Source organism: Pongo abelii, chromosome 5 (assembly GCF_028885655.2).
Source record: "Pongo abelii isolate AG06213 chromosome 5, NHGRI_mPonAbe1-v2.0_pri, whole genome shotgun sequence".
Classification (NCBI taxonomy): Eukaryota; Metazoa; Chordata; class Mammalia; order Primates; family Hominidae; genus Pongo; species Pongo abelii.
In genome coordinates, this window is record NC_071990.2 from 64,534,383 (window position 1) to 64,557,565 (window position 23,183).

Consider the following 23,183-nt stretch of genomic DNA (forward strand, 5'->3'; position numbering starts at 1 on the left):
CTTCTCGTCTGGTTCTTTTTAGTGATCAACAGCAAACACTTATAACAGAAATGGTTGAAATATTTGTCTGTTGCTCTGAAGGAGTTTGTTTTGTCTGTATAGAACTCAGTGTTGCAAAGGGTATACCTAATTTACAAATAATGATTTCATTACCTTAGAGTAATTTCATTGCCTTCTTGTTATAAGCAAATGAATTGCCCAGCCCAGACACCCTCATTTCTTCATTCATTCAGACATTTACTGAGTATCTCCTATTTGTCAGATGCCCTGTTAAGTGCATTAAAAATGAGTAAGAAACCATCCCTGCCTGTAAGAAGTTTCATTTTCAGATTGGTGTCAATTTTGTTGATGTTATTTTTGGACTGATGCAGTTTCAGAGAAAGTTTATTTGATTTATATAACCTTCATAGGTTAGCCAAGATTCCTGCTGATTAGACTAACTTATCTAATTGTCATTTTAAAGACAAACTCAGTCACAGAATATTTTTCAATGATGTAGAGTAACTTTGGAGACCATTATTACTAGATGAAAAATTTGAGCTATACTGATGAAAAATTTTGAATTCTTAGTTGCTACATGTAAATTTTGTTTAGTAATGTCCCTGAGATGTGACCATCATTTAGCAATTTCTCTTTTCTGATATTTTATAATTTTGAAGCATAAATGAATTCAAAGACTGATTTCCAAAAATTTATATAATCCAGAAAGACATTTCCGTTTAACATTCTGTTGGTTTTGGTTTTTCTTTTCTACTGAGTTTTCCTTTTTTTGTGCAATCAATGGCTCCCACTAACCAATTCCTAGCAGCTGTACTCCACAGATATTTTGTTGAACAATTAAACTGGATGTTAGTTTTAACTGAACAACTTGATGCTTTAATTTATTTGCTTGCACCATAATATTTTCAAATAAAATTGATTTACTCTGTGCAATTTGATTCCCATAGGATAGTATTAAATTATAGCTTAGTTCAATTTGTAGTTTATTCCACCAAATTATAAAAATAAACAAGTAAAACAAAAGCAAAAATAAAAAAGTAAACAAAACAAAACAATTTTCAGATGGACTTTTAAAATTCTTCTCATTTTTGGGTGACTGTTACACACGTAAATAACATTTAAAAAGTAGAGTTCAGGCCGGGCACGGTGGCTCATGCCTGTAATCCCAAGACTTTGGTAGGCCTAGGAGGATGAATCATGAGGTCCGGAGTTTGAGACCAGCCTGGCCGGCATGGTGAAACCCCATCTCTACTAAAACAAACAAACAAACAACAACAACAAAAAACTAGCCAGGCGTGGTGGTGCACACCTGTAGTCCCAACTACTTGGGGAGGTTGAGGCAGGAGGATCACTTGAACCCGGGAGGTGGAGGTTGTAGTGAGCTGAGATCACACCACTGCACTCCAGACTGGGTGACAGAGCAAGACTCCATCTCAAAACAAACAAACAAACAAAATTTCAGCACGAAAGAACTACTGTGGAGTACAGTACTTACCGTATTGTGATAGGGGTGAATGCATTTGTGTTAATGCTGTAATTAGCAGAAACAGTCAAAATATTTTGAGAATTTCCACATCCATATTTAACTGATGGCCTTCCTTCCACAAGAAATAAATGAAGAAACTGCTTTCCAAAATTATTCCCATTACCTTTAAGAAAAAAGCAATATATTAGTAATTGATGTAGATTTATATTTTATTGGTTAATAATAATTAAAAACAATCTTTGCCATCAAAGACTAATGATTTAGCGGGTTGGTAGGAGTGCTATTAGATAATTATTCAGTGTAATAAGTACCATATTAAAACATACATTATTGTCCACAGGCTGAGGATAGCATGGTATTAACCGCATTAACTTGACATGAATTTTAACTTCTGATTCTGTTAGCTAGTAGCTAGATGTCCTTAACTATTTTAAACCTGTTTCCCCATATGTTAAAATGGGGTAGTGAGAGTAACTACTGTGAGTATTAGAACTCCTGTGATAATTAAATAAAATAATAAATGAAAAGTGCCATGTTGAGTTTTTAATAACTTGTATTATTATTGAATCTAATGTTTAAATTTTATTTTTGATTTCTAATTTCTTATGTTTATTTCTATTTTAATTACAAAGCAATATGCATCTTCTATAAAATTCAAAATAATAAATATATAGAGAAAAAAGATAAATATTTCTTTTCCCCAATCTCATTCTTCACCCCCACTTTGAAATGTTCTTTTCTACCACCTATCTCCCCACATACAAATATTTACATATCCCAATTTTATTTTTAAAAATGAGATCATACTTTATTCATAAATTCATAAATGGCTTCATTCATCTTTCTCTTTTTACTTAATCTCTTTTTAACTTTCCTAATTGAAGTATAACTTATACAGAAAATCGCAGAAATTATAAGCATAAAGCTCAGTAAGTAATCACAAAGTGAACCCGGTCACCTAAACATCACCCAAGTTAAGGAAAAGACCATTATCTGCATTGTCAGAAGTCCTGCCAATCACTACTCTTTTCTACTCTTCATCAAAAGTAACCACTATCTTGATGTTTAACAGCTATAGTTAGTTTTACTTGATTTTAATCTTCATATTAGTGGAATCATATTGTATGGATTCTTTAAGTCTACTGTAGTCCTCCCTTTATGACAGTCCCAAAACAGGTAATTACAGTACAATAAAGTATCTTGAGAGACCATATTCACATAATTTTTATTACAGGATATAGTTATAATCATTCTATTTTATTATGTGTTGGTATTAATGTCCTACTGTTACTAATTTACAAATTAAACTTTATCATTGGCATAGATGTACAGGAAAAAAATCATAATATTGATAGGGTTCAGTACTACCCACAGTTTCAGGTGGATCTTGGAATGTATCCCTTGCAAATAATGAGGGACTACTGCATTTGTTTCGGCTCAATGTTATGTTTGAGAGATAGCATTATGCCACAGTTAATTCATTATCATTGTTTTGTAATATTCCATTAAATTAATATTTAAAATTCAATTACTGTTTCTAGTGTAGGTAGACATTTTCCCCCTAGGTTTTGGTTACTGTGAAAAGTGCTGCTATGAGCATTTTATATATGTCTTTCAGTTAAATTGCATACACTTCTGTTGTGTATATATATCTAGGAGTTGAATAGCTCTGTCAGAAAGTATAAATATGATTAACTTTAGTAGCTATTGCCGGTTTCCCAAAATAATTGTTTATATTTAACACTTTGCCAGCAGCGTACAAGAGTTCCAGCTGATCCATAGCCTTATCATTTGGTATGGTCACTTTGTAGATTTTACCTATTCTGTTTATTATAGCTTTAATTTTACTTTCTTGATATTGGTGAAGTTGAACATATTCTCATGTTTACTGACTATTTTGATATACTGTGTTGTGAAATGTCACTTTGTGTTTCTTGCTCATATTTATATTTAGTTGTTTGCTTTTTTCTTATTGAATACAAGCTCTTTGTCAACTACATAGATTGTAAATATGTTCTTCGGTTCTGTAGATTGACTTGCCAATCTCAAGGGTGAGTTTTGATGAATGTAAATTCTTAATTTTAGTGTAAATCAATTTATGTATTGTTTCCTTCAGAGTTATGTTAGTCCTTTCATGTCATGTTTAAATGTTGTGGGGTGGGGGGAGGGGGGAGGGATAGCATTAGGAGATATACCTAATGTAAATGACAAGTTAATGGGTGCAGCACACCAACATCGCACATGTAAACATGTATAACAAACCTGCACTTTGTGCACATGTACCCTAGAATTAAAGTATAATAAATATATATATATAAAGAATTATTTGCCTTCCCCAAAGTCATGAATTTATTCTACATTAGCTTCTGTAAGCTTTACTTAAGTTCTACACTCTACCTAAAATTAATTTTTCTGTGTAAATTCTGTGGAGTTGTGATAAGCTGAATTATGACACTCAAAGACGCCCATGTACTAATTGGTGGAACCGGTGAGTGTTATTTGATATTGCTGAAGAGACTTTGCAGATGTGATTGAATTAAGGAGCTTGAAATGGAGAGGTTATCCTACATTATCTCGGTGGGCCTTAAACGTAGACACAAGTGTCTTTGTAAAAGGGAGGAAGAGGGAGACTTGATGGCAGATGAGGAGAAGTCCATGTGACTACAGAAACAGAGACTGGAGTGATGCAGCCACAAGCCACAGAATGCCGACAGCCACCAGAAGCTGGAAGAGGCAAGGAATGGATTCTCTGGAGCTTCCAGAGGGAACCAGTCCTGCTGACAGCTTGACTTTAGCCCCATAAGACTCGTTTCAGACTTCCGACCTGCAGAACTGTAAGAGAATAAATTTCTATTGTTTTAATGGTAAGTTGGTATAGCAGCAATACAAAATAATGCAGGGATCATTTTTTCATTTTCCGTTTTGATTTCTAATTGATCCAAAATCGTCAAAGTAAATAATTCTTATGATGTAAATATTGAATTTTCAGATATTTATTTGTGGAATATATATATTTTACTATTTTTGAGTTTTCCCATTCCCTACTTTTCTTCTATTGTTTTTATCAGTATATGTATGTATACACCTATCAGTATATATACATGTGATATACATATATCAGTATATGTATTTTATGATAATGACATTGTTTTTGTACTCAAGCAATAGAAAAATGGACCAATAAAAATGTCTTAAATCTCTCCAAAATTACAACCTTCAGAAATGGCCAGCATTAATATTCAGTGAACATCTATAGATACAAAGATTGATATATGGATAGATAGGTAGAATTTGTTAAAATAAGGGCAGGATCATACTATAAAGTATTTAAAAAAGAAAATTATATGAAATGAGTAGTTCTCAAACTCTTTGATCTAAGGACCCCTTTACACACTTAAAATCTAGCGAAAACTCTAAAGAGCTTTTGTTTACATGTTTCGCATCTTTTGATTTACTGAATTACCATTTAAAACCATGAAAATTTTCAAATGTTTATTAATTTAAAAATCTCATTACATGTTAACCTAAATAACATATTTTGTGAAAAGTAATTATATTTTTTTCAAATACGAAACAGCGAGATAATTATTCTATACTTTTACAAATATCTTTATTTTGAAACTTAATAGGAGACAGCTGGATTATTATATCTACTTCTGTGTTCAATCTGTTGTGAATTGTTTCTTTGGCCGAAGTATAGGAAGTTCAGCCTCACACAAAATGTTATCGGAAGAGGAGGAACATTTTAAAAACTTTTTCAAATACATACAAACTGAACAAATGACAGTTCCTTAAAGTTTAGTTGCAGTGTGGAATCTAAAAGTGTATTAATGAACTTCACGTCCTTGTTACATTAAAATGTCATTGGTCTTTCTTGCACTTTAAATGGATGTTTTACTCATTCATAATTTTATAACATCACTAATTGATCATTTGAAAAATATTGGTTCAGAATTATGCAGAGTTTTCAGATATGACACATTTATTATATAATATCAAATTCATTAATATTACCACTAAGATAATCAGAAAATGTTAGAAAGCTCTCAAGTTCGTTATGGGGAATGTAGATTTTTCCAAAATTCTAATTTTTCTTAGACAGCTTGAGTTTTATCATTGACAAAAAATACTATTAGCTGTTTTTCTTGAGGTAACAGGCTTACTTTATTACTTTTTCAGAAAATAGCTGCCAAATAGTCATGTGTGAATAACCATACATTATCTGCTAGTCATTTTTTGAGTTGTTTTCATAGTGTCTAGTTAAACTGGCAACTTGTCTCAAGGCAACTATTATACTTTAATATGTAGCCAACTTTCTTAATGTGTACTTCCAATGTTACACACAGAATATTAAAACTTGTATACTCAAGTGTTGAGGTTTAATAAGATTATTGAATTTTATTGCATCTCTAAGGACTTTTTTTAAGTGTCCATTTTTGTTTTGAGTGGACAGTGGAAAAGAATACAATGACTGCTAGTACGATTTGGTGCTGCTGCCTTAATATTAAGGTGTTAATAATTGTATTCATTATGACTTTTACACCATGAGTGAAAATGTCAACACAGTGATTTTGACCTTGTGGACACTTGAAACTCCTGTGGATCCTTCAGGAGTCTATGGATACACTCAGAGTATCCCTGTGTTAGAGCTTACCTCCACTTAAAAGGAAAAACCAGAAACCAGAATGAAACTAGACTTATTGCTGAACATTAATAAGTGTTTCTTTAACAATTCAGCAAGAATATGTAGAAACCTGGGTTATCTGTTCCCCCTACCTCAGGTTCTAGATGAGTGGATTAAAAGCAACAGTCAGGTCTCAAAGAATGGTTCAGAGAAAGGTGTCTGGAAAAATTATGAAAGATTTTGAAATGAGAAAATAATTTAATGAGTAATATTTAATATTACTCATCCAGGTTCTCTGAACCTTTCTTTGTCTCTGAGCTATTTCCCAACACTGTAAGTTGCAGAAAACTAATAATAATTCAAATGATTCCTGACTATACTAATGCATATTAATTTTCTGATGAAATGAAATTGATTATTACCCTATGGGGAGACTATTTTTCATCTACTTGTAAATTTACTTCAGAATTCCTTATTCTTTATACATGTTTGTGCCCCTTGAATTGTTTCTTGAACTTGTTATAATATCTCACCAGTTACTACATAAATTAATAAGTAAATAAAATCTTTGACATGTGTTGATTTTATATACCCTTTTAAAAATTATTCTTTAACAAAGAAAAATCAGCTAATTCTAGTTTTTGATGTTACGACACATATAAGGAGGAATGATTTGTATCATATCCAAACAAATAAAACCAAAACCAACTCTGAGGAAAATTTGCATAAAAACAGTGCAAATGGGGTCCCTGATACTAGGGAACATTTTACTCTTGCACCGGACAAAGATGCCCACACTGAGGATGACCAAGTTGGGGAAGGAAGGAAGAATTCAAAACATGGTTGAAGAAACAGATAGAGCGGGGGGGACATAAAAAATCCAAGGCACAGAAGTACGTTTCCCATTAGTGCTGTGCTTCAAGCTATAGAACTTATTGAGAATATAAATTCAGTATGAGAGCAACACAAAGTAATACATAATAATAAAAATAGATTAAGTCAATATTGCAGAAGTAAGGAAACAGATAAAACAACAGCACTAAAGATTTACAAATTTAGAATAACAAAAGGCATATGGTTGAAAATCACTCATTTGAGATCCTTCTAAATGTCCTATTTTAGGATCCACTTAACCCATCTGGGTTTATCACTTCTGAGGACTTCAGCTGTGGCTGAATGAAGTGGGCAATGAGCAAATTAGCCCACTGCATGGCATAGGGCAATACAGCTTTATCTTTTCTGCATCTTCTGAGATCCATTAGCAGGTTTTTTTTTTTTTTTTTTTTTTTTTTCCGGCTTCTACTCTTTAGTACTTTTTCTTATTTTTCCCATGGCTTCCGATTCAGCTGATCAGGCTGCTTTTATCTGAATTTGAGAGTATAATTAAAATTTTTTTGTATTCTTGACTTCTTTTTTTCTGGAGTGGAGGTGAGGTGGTGGTTGGGAGTTGGAGCATATTTAGAAACACAAAACTGCACCAGCACTTGTGTGTTTTTCTCCTTGGATCTGTAAAAGGTTATATTATAAAATGGCATAAGGCGGTTCTTCTTTCTTGAATTGTTGACTTGTTCTCCACTCCCATCATTTTGTGAGTGGGGAGGGTGTTAATGCACTAAAGGACAGTCTGTTATCCTGCTCCATTCTATCGTTTCTACTCAGAAGCTTTCTATTTCTTAATATTTTTATAAACTGCTTTATGTTACCATTTCAGACTCATATTTTTGAGATAAGACTTAAAAATAGGATATATAGCGTAGGGTAGAACAGAACAGCTGAGCATTTAGGTCAAGCTGTTGTGCCATATGCACAAAGTTTGTTTTTCAAAACTTCAAAAACTGAATTTTAAAGATTGACTATACACATTCAACAAGATGTATGTAGTACTATGCAAGAATGAGTTATTTTTAAAGGAAGCTCAGCCACTAACATCAATGACAGAGATGAATAGTCTTATTCAAGTATACCAACATCCCATTATGGACTGTAGCTGCTTTATTGTACAGTATAAAATAAGACTGCTTTAATAAAGGTAATGGGAACAAAAATGAACAATGAAGCTTAGTTCTCTTCAAAGTCTGCTATATATTAACAAGTTTTAATTTATCATATTGATTTATTCCATTAACAACAATTTGCAGTTTTATATAATATTTTTTACAAAGGTCAAAGCGTTTTGCAAATAACATATGATGGTAGGTGGGAAAGCGGAGGATCTGACGCTGCTGATGTGTTTCCATGATTCTATAGCAAATTAATCACCTTAGGGAAGAAAAGACATATCATTTGATTGACTTTTTTCACCCTCAAATCAATTGACTTTGTATCATGTAACCCTAGGATTCTGTAAGGAGAGAAAAGCTATGAACAAACACATTCAGGAGGAACTCTGGTTTTTCCAAACAGTATTAAAGACAATTTTCAAACACAATTATGGTAAAAATTATTTGATTTTAGAATGGAAAAATTAGTGGCAATTAGGAAAAGAGAAAGAAACTTGAATTTTCAAAATAGAACTACTGGAGAAAATTCTAAGTAATGACTATTCTTAGATAAATGTGTGTATTTTTACATTAAACCTTATGGATTGAGTAATCCATATGTCATATTAAATTTAGTTCAACATTGCTCGTTGAATCTAGACATCAAGCAAATGTGAATCTTTCTAAATATATATATGTGTGTGTGTGTATATATATATATATGTATGTATGTTTGCAAATATATGTAGGGCAAATGTTAAAGGCAGTGTCTGGAACATTTTCCCCATAATGTTCTAATTTGTGCTACCTTCAGGCAGGACTTGAAAGCTCTAGAAGAGTTTACCATTAAGCCATTGAAAGAAAGTCATTCTGTTCTTTCACTGAAAAGATGCTTGATGATCCATTAGAGAAGTATGAACCTATCCTTTTCTTGAAATATTAAGTTGGTGCAGAAGTAATGCGGTAATAGTTCTTTATGCTTTTAGGCTTTGTAGTAAGTTTTAAAATGAATCATTTATTGATTTTTTTTCGGAATGTTTTATCCAGACTACATTTCAAAACTTTATAAAATCTCTAGTTCTCAAATTTTATTTATCCTAATAAAATGATTGCTAATTTAAGATTTGTTAAGCATAAAAGTGCTGCTTAGAACAATGAATAATAGTATTCCTCTCAAAACATAGATTCCAGTATCTAAATCTCACAGCTTTTAGAGAGATAATTCTAACAAGTTTGAATCTGATATATGAAAATATATATGTGTATATAATTAGTCTTATAAAAAGAAATAATGAAATAAATATCACATGGAGAAACAATGATATTCTAGTCACCTATTTTACAATTTTAGTTTTTTAGATATTAGTTGAATTGTAGATCTGGAATTTGCTAAACATGGATACTTTATCACTTTATTGAAATATTGAAGATATTCATTGTTTATATGGTACCACTCCCATTAAACATGGGTATTCTTCTCTAATTGAGCTATTGTAATAATGCTCCCAATATCAACAATTTGAATTGAGATCATTTATAAATATTCAAAAGAGGTTCATTGGTTATCGGTTTGAATTAAATAAAATCTAACATCATTCCGTATAGAATTAATAGTTATCAGTACAGATAAAGCACTATTAAATCAGGTACCTAGATTATTAAATCTGGAAATTTCCATAAAGTTACATGGATTTGTGTCATCTACCTTAACAGAAAAATACCTTACATTTTTATGGTGTTTTGTATTTTTCAAAACACTTATATAGATATACATTTCAAACCTTGTGAAGTTTGATAATATAAACATACCTGCATCACTTGTAGTCAAACTAAGACATAGAAAGATGAATAGACGTACCCTATATTGTACAATAGCTCACACTGACTTGGGTTCAAATCTATCCTTGGTTATCTACTGATGTTTCAATCAGGGCTACCTGTGGGAGCAGTCAGATGATCTCTTTATCCCTGGTGCTGCTTCATGACATATGATAAAGACTGTTTGGTTATCTTTCATTGAGATCTCTGTTGGAACACAGATGTTTCTTCTGTAGTTTTAGAATTCCTCTTTCCTGGTTTCCCCTAAAGGTTTGGATTTGTATACAGCAGTAATTCCAGTAGCAACCTCAGCAGCAGTTGCTCATGATTTTAAGACAGCTTACAGCAACGATGATGACATGGGCTGATAATAACCAGTGTTAGGGTAAGCTAGTTTGTCAGTGGGAAGATGGCAGACAGAGAAGCTCTGGGGAGAACTGAAGGATCATGGCAGCAGCCTGGTACATAATTAATGATTACACCCATGCTTATTACATGCTATTGGAGATTGGCTTCAGGCCAATTTCTGAAATTTATAGACATCCTATTTTAATTTTTTCAAGTCTGCTAATTGTGCTTAACCAGTAAAAAACACTAGTAAATCACAACTCTTAGAGGAAATGGGTCTTCTTCATTTGAGTGAAATGAATAAAAATGAAAACTCCAAATTTTACCAATTGTCTGTTTTCCTAGTCTCCCATTTTTGATGCCACGATTTTTAGTCTATTTGTTGCTAGGATGAACATGGCTGTTAAATGGATATAACATTCGTAACACCTCTTAGACAAAAATCTTGCATCTTAAGACCTTAATTCCCTAGACAAGGTACAAGAGGAAAGGAGTTAAAGCATTATCTGAATAAGTCACTTATTTCAGGCCTGCCATTTGCCAAGCACTGTTTTAAGCAGGTTATATGTATCTCTCATTGACTTATTTCTTCATAAATTTCAATTGTATAAGTAGAATATAATTGTTCTATTTTAGGCGAAGTTTAATGAATCACATAATTCTAGGTCAAGGGTTGGCAATCTATGTGGCCCATGGACCAAATTCCGACACTGTCTGATTTTGTAAATAAAGCTTAATTGAAACATGGCCACACTCATTCATTTACATATTGTCCATGGCTGCTTTCAGGCTACTATGGTAGAGTTGAACTGTGCAGCTTGCAAACATATCTACTTCAAATATCTATTTCTGATGGTTATAGAAAAACTTGCCAACCCCTGCTATATTCCTGACTTTTTAAGTAAATGCATGGAAACATTATCTTTGTTTCAAGCTACATTTTGACTAAACCATTGAAATTTGTGTGTTTGTTTCTATTTATCAGAGGAAGAAATTATAACAATGTTCAATGGGATAATTTCCTAAAGATTCAATACCAACTTATTTTTTATCACAACTATCAGGGTTGACTAACTCACAAACAAAACTTAAGAACTATTCTAGCCAAGTACGTACACTGTGCAAGGCACTAGAGGAGGTTCTGAGGAGGGTGGGGAGAATAGGGAACTACAAAACACAGTTTCAGATTAAGAGGTTAATATGGTTTGGCTGTGTCCCTACCCAAATTTCATCTTGAATTGTAGCTCCCATAATTCCCATGTGTTGTGGGAGGGACCTGGTGGGAGATAACTGAATCATGGGGGCATTTTCCCTCATACTGTTCTGGTGGTAGGGTATAAGTCTCATGAGATCTGATGGTTTTATAAGGAGTTTCCCCTTTCGCTTGGCTCTCATTCTCTCTTGCCTGCTGTTGTGTAAGATGTGTCTTTTGCCTTCTGCCATGATTGTGAGGCCTCCCCAGCCACGTGGAACTGTGAGTCCATTAAACCTCTTCTTCTTTATAATTTACCCAGTCTTGGGTATGTCTTTATTAGTAGTGTAAAAACAGGCTAATACAGAGGTGTTTGCTATTTAGTGAGGAGATGTAAGCACAGACTCCTGGTAAAATGAATCTCTATGCCAGTTCTTAATTTATACTTCTAATTTAAGACATGTCACAACCAGGTTTCCCAAAGAATTATGTAGCTATCTACTAAAAGGTGAGAAACTAGAGATGTATAGACCATCACTTATTCAACTTTGTATCCCTCACATTGCCCAAAGAAAGCTATGCACATTTTAGGCACTCAGAATTTGTTGAATTTGTCTTTGCTGTCATAAAAAAGATGAAATACAATGAACAGAAGTTTCTCATGAATGACAATGCATTAATTCAGCCATCCATGTTTGCAGCTTACTCCTTCCTATATCTGTCTGGAGCTAGCTCTATTGGGACCCATTAAAGAGGGATAAAGATATTCAAAGAATTTTATGGTATACACAATAAAATTGATTAAAACAACTGAGCAATCTTTTTCCTTAGAAGAAAAAAGATGCTATCTAATATGATGCCACGGAATGCTGTGGGACTTCATTGGCCTTGCCACATCATTGAAATGAAATACAATAAGTGTCTAATGAAGATGTTATATATTCTGCTGGAAATCATTTTATAGAGAAAGGCAGGTCTTATGACTCTTTAGATTTAATTTGTTTTCTCCAGGAGTATCAGAAATTTTTTAGTCTTCCATAAAAGCAAATGAAGAGGCCCCAATAATTCCACTAGCGTGTCAGTTACTCTTATCTAAGATTGGTCCTTCTTTTGCTTCCTATTTTAAATACAAACATTAAGTAATATAAAGATTGCTTCTGAATCCGCTCCTCCCACTGGAGTTGCTCATGTAATTTGCCTCCTGGGACTTGGTCAGATGTCTGCTCATAATTCTCAAAGATCACATACTTCCACATAGCATGCTTATTTCTTTTCAAAGAAGCAGCACAGAATGGATCCAACTACATGGTAATAAATCCTATGACGAAACCTCCTGATTGATACTGCTTGTGTAATAGAGCTCATTTTCTGAAAGTGCACCTAAAGAATTTTGTGTGGTCTCATCCCTTCTCTCGTGATCTATTAGTAGCTCCTTTGACTAGGTTCCGGAATTCTGAATTGGTTCAGTGGCAGATTCAAAAAGGTTTCTTTTCATCTTGACTGCTGCTCTCGGAGCTGTCTCTCTCCCACAGAGCGTTCTTTTTTAAGCTATCCTTTCTAAGGATTTTTACTGTAACCCCGTAAGGATTCAAGTTTTATCTTCCTTTTGTTCCTTTTCAACATCAATTAGTTGGTGAGGCAAACTGAGACAAAATAAATGTGCAGTTTTGAACCAGGAATATAATTCAAAGCTGACAGTGGTTTATCAGCCTGATAGTTCTCTATCCTTGTCTCTTAAATATTTGATTTGATATAAAATACAAATGTTCAAAAAATGTTTGTGAAATGGAATTGAGTTGAACTGAAATGTTTAGGAATTAAAAAATGGCAAAATTAAAAACAGAGCAACTCAAACAAAATCAACACCTAAAATTTGAAGTGAAACATCTGTTTTAATTTTCTCACTACTTTTAATTGCTCCTACACATAATATACTGATTTCAAAGTAAATGCAATTATCCCCTAAGTTAAGGGACACACCTTTTAAATTACCGGTATCTAACTGAATTACAAAAATTTTTGTGCTTATCTGTTCTGAGGCTTTTATGAGGTTGACAGATTCTAAGAGGATAGAAAGTAGCAACCCAGGAAACATTCTGCTGAGCTATTCCCAACAGTGTAGGATTAAATTACCACCTTAAAAATGAACAGAAAGAATGTTTTAGAAACAAAAATATTTTCTCCCTTCATGGGCTCTGAAACTCTCTAGAGTAAACAGCTTTGATGTTTCCGGTACTATAACAACAACAATTATATAAGACAAGGGCAGAAATGGATAATCATTACAGTGGCATTATTTTCTTACTAATAATTTCTAGTTTGATTGTTTTTGTAGGTCATTGAATAAGGAAGGCAAAAATGATCCTATGGCACTATCATCAGCTTGACTTTTATTGGATTTAAATTAAAGTACGAACTTGAATGGAGTGTATATATGCTTGGCATGTATTTCTCTGGCCTTCAAAGATAATACATCCAAATGTTGGTATGGACATGAGCCAGGAGCATGAACCCAGAGCAAGAGAATTCCCAGTGGTTGGGTGCTGCTTTAACTATGAGCTGTTTTTAGTTGGTAGAAATAAATTTTCCCCAAGAAAATGCCTTCCAATTCTATATAACTTAAAAAATTGCAAAGCCAGAAAATCACTTTTCTTTGTCTTTCAATTATTATGTTTGTGTCTTTTGTTCTGTTTTTATTTTGTTTACTCTGCAATGCACTATTACTTCCAAATTTCATGGTCATCTACCAGCACTTAGATTTTGTATAAAAAACAAATTTTTCTTTTATATTTTCTTCTCTCTCTCTTTTAACATAAATCAGTCAGACACTCTCTAAATCTATCATTTAAACATGGGTGCCTCTGCTCCTGGGGAATAAATGATACTGGCCTAGCCTGGCAAGTTGGTTTCTTTCTAAAATATAACATAAATTCTTTGTTTTAATTTAATGTTAAAAACCACTAACTTCACCTGGCTTTCCTAAATGCTTCTTTTAGGTATTTTACTCATAGTCAAATAATAAAATCTTTTATCTATTTTGTTTAGAAAGTATAGAATGATGAATCAATTTAGCAAACTCTTTCAAAATAGAGGAGCAAATCGTTTGGGAAATAATAAGTTGCCCCAAAGGGGATAATCTGTTTCGTTTTTTTTTTAAATTTTTTTATTATTTTATTATACTTTAAGTTCTAGGGTACATGTGCACAACGTGCAGGTTTGTTACATATGTATACATGTGCCATGTTGGTGTGCTGCACCCATTAACTCGTCATTTACATTAGGTGTATCTCCTAATGCTATCACTCCCCCTTCCCCCGACACCACAACAGGCCCCTGTGTGTGATGTTCCCCTTCCTGTGTCCATGTGTTCTCATTGTTCAATTCCCACCTATCAGTGAGAATATGCGATGTTTGGTTTTTTGTCCTTGCGATAGTATGCTGAGAATGATGGTTTCCAGCTTCATCCCTGTCCCTCCAAAGGATATGAACTCATCATTTTTTATGGCTACATAGTATTCCATTGTGTATATGTGCCACATTTTCTTAATCCAGTCTATCATTGTTGGACATTTGGGTTGGTTCTGTCTTTGCTATTGTGAATAGTGCCGCAATAAACATACGTGTGCATGTGTCTTTATAGCAGCATGATTTATAATCCTTTGGGTATATACCCAGTAATGGGATGGCTGGATCAAATGGTATTTCTAGTTCTAGATCCCTGAGGAATCACCACACTGTCTTCCACAATGGTTGAACCAGTTTACAGTCCCACCAACAGTGTAAAAGTTCTCCACATCCTCTCCAGCACCTGTTGTTTCCTGACTTTTTAATGATCACTTCTAACTGGTGTGAGATGATGGCTCATTGTGGTTTTGATTTGCATTTCTCTGATGGCCAGTGATGATGAGCATTTTTTCATGTGTCTTTTGGCTGCATAAATGTCTTCTTTTGAGAAGTGTCTGTTCACATCCTTCACCCAATTTTTGATGGGGTTCTTTGTTTTTTTCTTGTAAATTTGTTGGAGTTCTTTGTAGATTCTGGATATTAGCCCTTTGTCAGATGAGTAGATTGCAAAAATTTTCTCCCATTTGGTAGGTTGCCTGTTCACTCTGATGGTAGTTTCTTTTGCTGTGCAGAAGCTCTTTAGTTTAATTAGATCCCATTTTTCAATTTTGGCTTTTGTTGCCATTGCTTTTGGTGTTTTAGACATGAAGTCCTTGCCCATGCCTATGTCCTGAATGGTATTGCCTAGGTTTTCTTCTAGGGTTTTTATGGTTTTAGGTCTAACATGTAAGTCTTTAATCCATCTTGAATTAATTTTTGTATAAGGTGTAAGGAAGGGATCCAGTTTCAGGTTTCTACATATGGCTAGCCAGTTTTCCCAGCACCATTTGTTAAATAGGGAATCATTTCCCCATTTCTTGTTTTTATCAGGTTTGTCAAAGATCAGATAGTTGTAGATATGCAGCATTATTTCTGAGGGCTCTGTTCTGTTCCATTGGTCTATATCTCTGTTTTGGTACCAGTACCATGCTGTTTTGGTTACTGTAGCCTTGTAGTATAGTTTGAAGTCAGGTAGTGTGATGCCTCCAGCTTTGTTCTTTTGGCTTAGGATTGATTTGGCAGTGTGGGCTCTTTTTTGGTTCTATATGAACTTTAAAGTAGTTATTTCCAATTCTGTGAAGAAAGTCATTGGTAACTTTATGAGGATGGCAGAAAATGGCCATACTGTCCAAGGGATAATCTGTTAAGGTACCAAAGACATTACACTTCCAATATGAGGAATTGTTAAAATGATTGTGCATTTATTTCAAAAGAGAAAAGAATTGTCAAATTTTGAATACTGCTGGTAATACACCTTAGTGATGTTCATTCAGAGAAGAAAGAAGCCCATACATTCTGCTTATAGAGACCTTTATGAGCAAATTGCATAATAATGCAGAGAACTCTGGATGTAAAGACATTTCCTTAAGCAAATACTGTTAATACTACTTAAAAAAAAAAAACAGCTTATATCAAGATAATAGATGTTGCTAAAAGAGTGGTAGGAATTTAGTTGATTGTCAAATGAACCCCAGCTTTGGAATGCCTTTTCCCAAGTTATCAAGTATTGAATGTAATTCATATTTAGTGATTTATATCATAAAAGTATGCTCTGAAACATTTGCAGCATTTGTTTTACTGCTATAGCCATATGCTGTCAAATTCATATGCTTGCTAAATTCTGTCTTGCCAGCTCAGATCCTGTTTGTAAGTCACGTTCCATTGAATGACTCAGAAATTAAAGAAACTTCTAGAGAAACTACAAAGAACTAAAATTTCTCTTTGGTAATGCTTCATGCACTGGTCTGGAAAAGTTCTCTCACAATATTTAAATGAATAAATCATTGATTCAATAGATTAACGTTTGAGAAAGAAACATGACATACAAGAAGTCAAACATTTAATACTCACTGTAAAGAATAGTTCCATTTAAACTGTTTGTTTTTATAGTCAGGTAGATGGTAACAGTTCTGTTATGTTCCTTCTCCAGGACAAACTTCAAAAAGGGCAGTTCTAAATAGGAATTCCCATTGAAAGATGGAAAAAATAAACTTGCATCTAAAAAAGAAAATCGTATTAATATGTTCTGATAGCATTATATTGCTACTCAAGTAGATAAAAACTTAGCATTTATAGTTAGCATTCATTTAAAAAGGTAACACTAATATTTAAAATATTAGGTCCAATTTTAAGAACTTTAGATATAAAGTGTAATAAATTTATATTTATTGCCTCAAATAATTAACTACCAGTATAGAGGAAAAGACTGAATAAGAGTTATAATTTGATGTTCATGGATGGGTTTTAAGATGTAACAAACACCCTAAAATTGTCTGAAAAAAATTTGTATACTTGCATTGTGAAATCAGTGTTTCACCAGATTCTTTTGTGATATTTTGTGATGTAAAGGTTGTAATTTTTGTTAATTTTTAATTTTTGTGTTTACATTGTAGGCATATATATTTATGGGTTTCATGAGATATTTTGATACAGGAATACAATGTATCATAATCACATCAGGATCAATGAAGTATCCATCACCTTAAGCATTTATCCTTTGGGTTACAAACATCAAGTTATACACTTAAAATTGATAAATTTTATTTGATGTAATTATATGTCAGTAAAGTGAAAAAAATTCTGTGACACACAAAGGTTAGAGAACTGTCACACAGAGGAGTTTTATTAATGTTCATTAATTAATATTTAGTGCTTTTCAATAATACTTAGTTATTTTATAAGTAGTATTACTATAATATGCAAGGTTATTAGTTTTAGACTTATAGAATTATTTGTATCTTAAATAATCTTACAAAATCTTGGTGCACATAAAATTTGAAACATTTCATTGTTATAGATCTATATTCATATCTATTAAAATATAATTGGTACATAGAACAAGTGTAACACATGGTATGTTGAAAATGCAACTTTTTAACATTTGGTAATTAAAAAAAAAAGAAAATGCAACTTCTTTTTTTTTTTTTTTTGAGATAATGTCTCATTTTATCAGCACAACTGAAGTGCAATGGAGCAATCTCCGCTCACTTCAGCCTCAAACTCTCAGGCTCAGGTGATCCAGCTGCCTCAGCCTCTGAAGTAATTGGGACTACAGGTGTGTGCCAACATGCCTGGCTAACTTTTGTATTTTTAGTAGAGACAGGGTTTCACCATGTTGCCCAGGATTGTCTCAAACTCCTGAGCTCAACCAATCTGCCCACCTCGGCCTCCCAAAGTGCTGGAATTACAGAGGTGAGCCACCATGCCCAGCCAACTTTCTTTTTTGTCTTCCTCACAATGGGGGGAATTTTCTCTCCCACTGGATGGAAATTTAGTATTTCTGATTATTTTTACCATCTCTCTAAGTCATACAGTGAGTGAGAAACTAATATCCAGTCTAAGAAATTTAGTAACATTTAAATCTTACATCAGAGATATGATTTCTCCTATCCTCCTTCACCAGCCTATCTCTGTAGGGTGGCCTGACACCTGCTGTCTTCCTTGAGGGGCAGAAGTAACCTGGTTTCTCTTCTTTTTCTCTTTTTATCACCTCTCCTAAGGTTAGCTGCTGTTTCTGACCGTTCCAGCTTTGAATGGGGAGAAAGCAAGGGGGGGTGGAAAGGAAAGACTACACAGTAAAGAAGAGCTGTTAGAAATGGCAATTGTACTGTTGTAACCAGGCATCTTGCTCTTTAGGAAGGGAACATGTTTAAAACTGGTTGTTTCTTTCATGGTAGGATGCCAGATAAAATACAGGATGGTCAGTTAAATTCAAATTTCAAATAAATAACAAATAAGTTTTTTGTTGTTGCTTGTTTGTTTTTTGAGACAGTCTTGCTTCGTTGCCCAGGCTGGAGTGCAATGGTGCGATCTTGGCTCACTGCAACCTCCACCTCCCGGCTTCAAGTGATTCTCCTGCCTCAGCCTCCCGAGTAGCTGGGATTACAGTCATGTGCCACTATGCCTGGCTAACTTTTGTATTTTTAGTAGAGACAGGGTTTCACCATGTTGGCCAGGCTGCTCTCGAACTCCTGACCTCAGGTGATCCACCCGCCTCAGCCTCCCAAAGTGCTGGGATTACAGGCATGAGCCACTGTGCCCAGCCAAAATAAGTTTTTAGTATAAGTATGTCTCAAACATCACACAAAATATACTAAAAATAGTGTTGTTTATTTGAAATTTAAATTTAAGAATCCTGTAGTTTTAGTTGCTAGATCTGGCAACACTATGACTCATGAGCATTTATTCAATCTTTGGAAACCCTTTGTCAACTGCCACACCTAGGATTTGCAGCCATACCCTGCCTTCTTTGGCTGGTCACTTCTATCTTGGTCTTGCTCTGATTTTTCAAACTCTTATTGTTGACAGTGACTTGCCTGTGTCAGTGCAAACATTGCACAGATTAAGTTAAGTAGACAAGGATGACTTTTCCCAAGGCTATTGCAGTAAGGGAGAGGCCAGAACTCAGTCTGAGCTCAACTCCTTTGTAATAAAGGGTGGGAGAGTTTTTAAGAGCTGGAGTGAGAGAGAACACAGGCTGTCTGTGTTTGCTAATTGACTTTACTCAAAGGATAAGTAAACTTCTCTTAGGACATAGTTTTACAACTGGGAATCAAGGCACCCATTGAAGTTAGTCTTATACCCTCCCCTAGAGGTGGACAGATGGGCTGCTATCTTCTTTTATGATTACATGTCAGGGGAGCAGTGGTTCCAAGAACCTTAAGAAAGATTCCTGGCTGGTAAAACTGACAAGATCTTTAAAAGATTTATGTTTCAAAGGCAACAGAGAAATAATGTAATATGGAAAGTTTTCTAAAGTAAATGCTCCAAGAAAAGGGAGACCAGGGACCTAGTCACGAAGAAACCTTTCTAAAGTTTAGTTAAGCTAAGAAGAGTGTTAAGGCCGTCTTAGTCACTTAACAAGCAGCATTTGGGAAGAACATAAAATGACTTCAGGCCAGTTGCTTTTCCTGAGGGGTACATATCTAGTCCGTGGTAAAGACTCTTAAATTCCCGGTCATCTCCTGCCCTACTGTATGCGGGGTGTAGTTAATTTCCAACCAAACTCTGTCTCTCTGTTTTTCTTCTGTTGTTTTTTTTTTGAGACAGAGTCTTGCTCTTTTGCACAGGCTGGAACACTGTGGTGCAGTCTCTGCTCACTGTAACCCCCGCCTCCCGAGTAGCTGGGATTACAGGCGCATGCCACCATGTCTGGCTAATTTTTGCATTTTTAGTAGTGATGGGTTTTTGCTATGCTGGCCAGGCTGGTTGGACCCCTGACCCCAAGTGATCCACCTGCCTAGGCCTCCCAAAGTGCTGGATTATAGGTGTGAGTCACCCTGCCCAGCCCTCTGTCTCTTTCTTTCTCCCCCTCCTTCTCCTTCCAGACACACACACACACACACACACACACACACACACACACACACACAGTGCTGCTTTAGCTCAGCTATGAATGTATGACTCTGTAGGTCAACAGTCCGTGGTGCTACTTTCCAAGTGATCTAGCTGTAGCTATCTCCAAACACATTGTCAGATACGGTGGGTGGAAGAGGGTGAGAAGTGAAGTCTACAAGATAGCCTTCTTCAAAAACATTTTCTCAAAATTATCTCTTAAAATTCTCTCGTCCAAATACGAACCTTTTTAAATCAAGAATACTTTCTAGTTAAATCTTGCTTTTAGGTATGGCACTTCATTTGTTTACAGTGTTATATCCTGTTGTGCAAAAGAAAGTTTATTTTTAATATCCTGTTTATGCCTATAACTTGTGAAGGTTAGTTGTGAGAATCAGGTATAAACAATACAACTTAACTATTACTAAACTGCTTGACTTAAGTTATATGGTATCACAAAAGTTACCGTTTCTTGACCTTCTACACACAATCTTTTACTCTTAGAAATTTACCTACCTGGTTCTGCATTTTATTGAATCTTTTTTTCAAAGGTTATTAAGGCCTTGTTAGCAAGTCCTTCATCAGTGCTTATGAGCACTGATGCCTAGAAATCTCCATAATACTAAGCCGTCATTTTTATTAAAACTTTCTCTTTCCTTGTCTTTCATGACACTGTTCTGCACTTTGGCTGTCTTCTTACCTACCTTTTGCAGACTGTTTCTTCAACCACTTTATAACACACATAGTTTCCAAGGCTCTGTCCTCTGTCTTGAGTCCTCTAATCATTTCTGACTTTTCTACGTCTGCTGCTCCTTCAGTTTCTAACTCATAGTACTTAGTGGTCCAAGCTTAGAAACTCAGCGTCATTATCTACTCGTCTCTTCCCAAACTAGTTGCTAGATCCTGGCACTTGCTTAAATCAAAGCTTTTATCTTTCCTTCTGCTACCACGACCCTTTAAGTTCTCATTGTTTCAACTGAACTGTTGCAGTGGCTTCTTTCTAACTTGCTTTCCTTCCTACAGTGTCTATTAGTTGTCATTGCTGCCATGTCAATTTTATTCAATCATAATTACCTGAGACCTTTGGTCAAAAACTTCAGTGGCTACAGTATAATTATCAAGTAAGCCAGGCCCTCCATGGTCTTACTTTTTAGTGCTTCTACACATACATATCTCCTGCTAAGGCTGAACCAACTTTCTTTTGTTGCTCTACTTGTGTTCATACTGTTCTATCTTTGTGGAACCTTCTTCCTCAAATCCTAGATATAAAATTTCTCCCTTAATTCAAGGCCTACTTGAATATTCTCCCAAATTTGAACTCCTCAAAGCATTGTATCCACAACTTTTTTAGTCTATGTATTTTTTTATCCTACGTTACAATTGTTGGCATAAATATAGAATTGATAATATAGTAAACCTAATAATTTGGGTGAAGGCAGTGAAGTGACTTTAGTTAGTAGAAATAGAATGTCCTAAGCATGTGAATTCTAAGAAGACACTGGGGAAAATATGAGTTAAGGAGATGAGTTTCCTTTCTTGTCACCAGAAATTATTATAACATAGTTGGAATGTCACTGATGGAGCAGAAGATTTGCAGATGCTGAACTGCACATGCATCAACTTTTAATGATAGAAGAAAAGCCATATACCAATCAAGTTAAGATGCAATGTAACTAGCTAGACACTAGGAGAAGTTTGGATATGAATTTGGATGCCATTAGTAGAGGAAAATGGTTAAGTTTACAAAGAGATGGACTTGGCTTGTAAATAAATAGGATCCTTAGCATATAACTTGGAAACTATTTGGATGTTGCATATCTGTTGATTCTACCATAGATATGGTTTTAGACACTGTTTCTTCATGTTATTTTTGCCTATCTTACTGGGAGTCACTAATGAATTCAACGCATTCAACAAACATCTATCAAATGACTACTACATCCCAAGTACTTGTCAAGGAATACAGTGTTGAGCAAATATATAAAGATTACCCTAATGGAGCTTACATTTTAGCTTCATGGAAGGAAACCCCAAGTTAGGAGTTGTAGATGTTTTTGGGAGGTCCTGGACAAATGTGCCATCATGTTCCCTTGACCATTTTTCCTGGCATTTGTTGTCACCAGGAGCATTGAAACTAATGTGAGATGGAAGACTAGATAAAAAGGAAAGTCCATAAGCCTATCTCATCTATCCTCCTACAGTATACATTCTCTGAAGAAAAGATCTGTGTTTGATTCTCCTTTGATCCCCCTATGGCATATCCAATTTTGCACGTTAGGCAAATGCTATATTCTTTGATAAATACAAATACAACTAAAATGATCATATGTGGTAGTTTGAAAACAAAAGTCAGAAAAATATTTTATAAATAAAATGGGATGAGAAAAGGTAATGATGAGATTCCAGCATTTTTCTTGTTGTTAGGGCTTTTCACACTATTGATAAGTCCACCAGAAAATGTTTGCGAAAGGATAGTCTTTATATATGGGTTTATGTATGAATTAAATTATTTGGTTTTATAATTAGGTTTTACTTATTCTGAGAAGCAATGAACTCACAAAGTACAATAAAAATATAATTCAATTTGCTAAAAAATGACTTCCATGTTGCTTTGCAGGAGCACATCTATTATATAATTCAGGTGCACCTGCCTACTTTCTGGCTCACATACTCTTTGAACCTTTTTTCGGTGCTGACAGGTTTTATGAAAATTATGACAGGAAACAACAATTATAAGCAATAAACATTTGCTATTGAATTGCTTTCTAACCATATTAATTTTCATTATCACCATGTTTA

General features: G+C 34.4%; 1 protein-coding gene across 1 annotated transcript in view; it reads right to left on the reverse strand.

The window, feature by feature from the left end:
- The window catches only part of EYS (eyes shut homolog), a 1,986,267-nt gene that overhangs the window by 358,054 nt on the left and 1,605,030 nt on the right, over positions 1–23,183 (reverse strand). Inside the window, 2 exon segments of the mRNA NM_001374351.1 lie at positions 1,496–1,649; positions 16,902–17,048. Coding sequence (NP_001361280.1) covers positions 1,496–1,649; positions 16,902–17,048 — 301 coding nt within the window.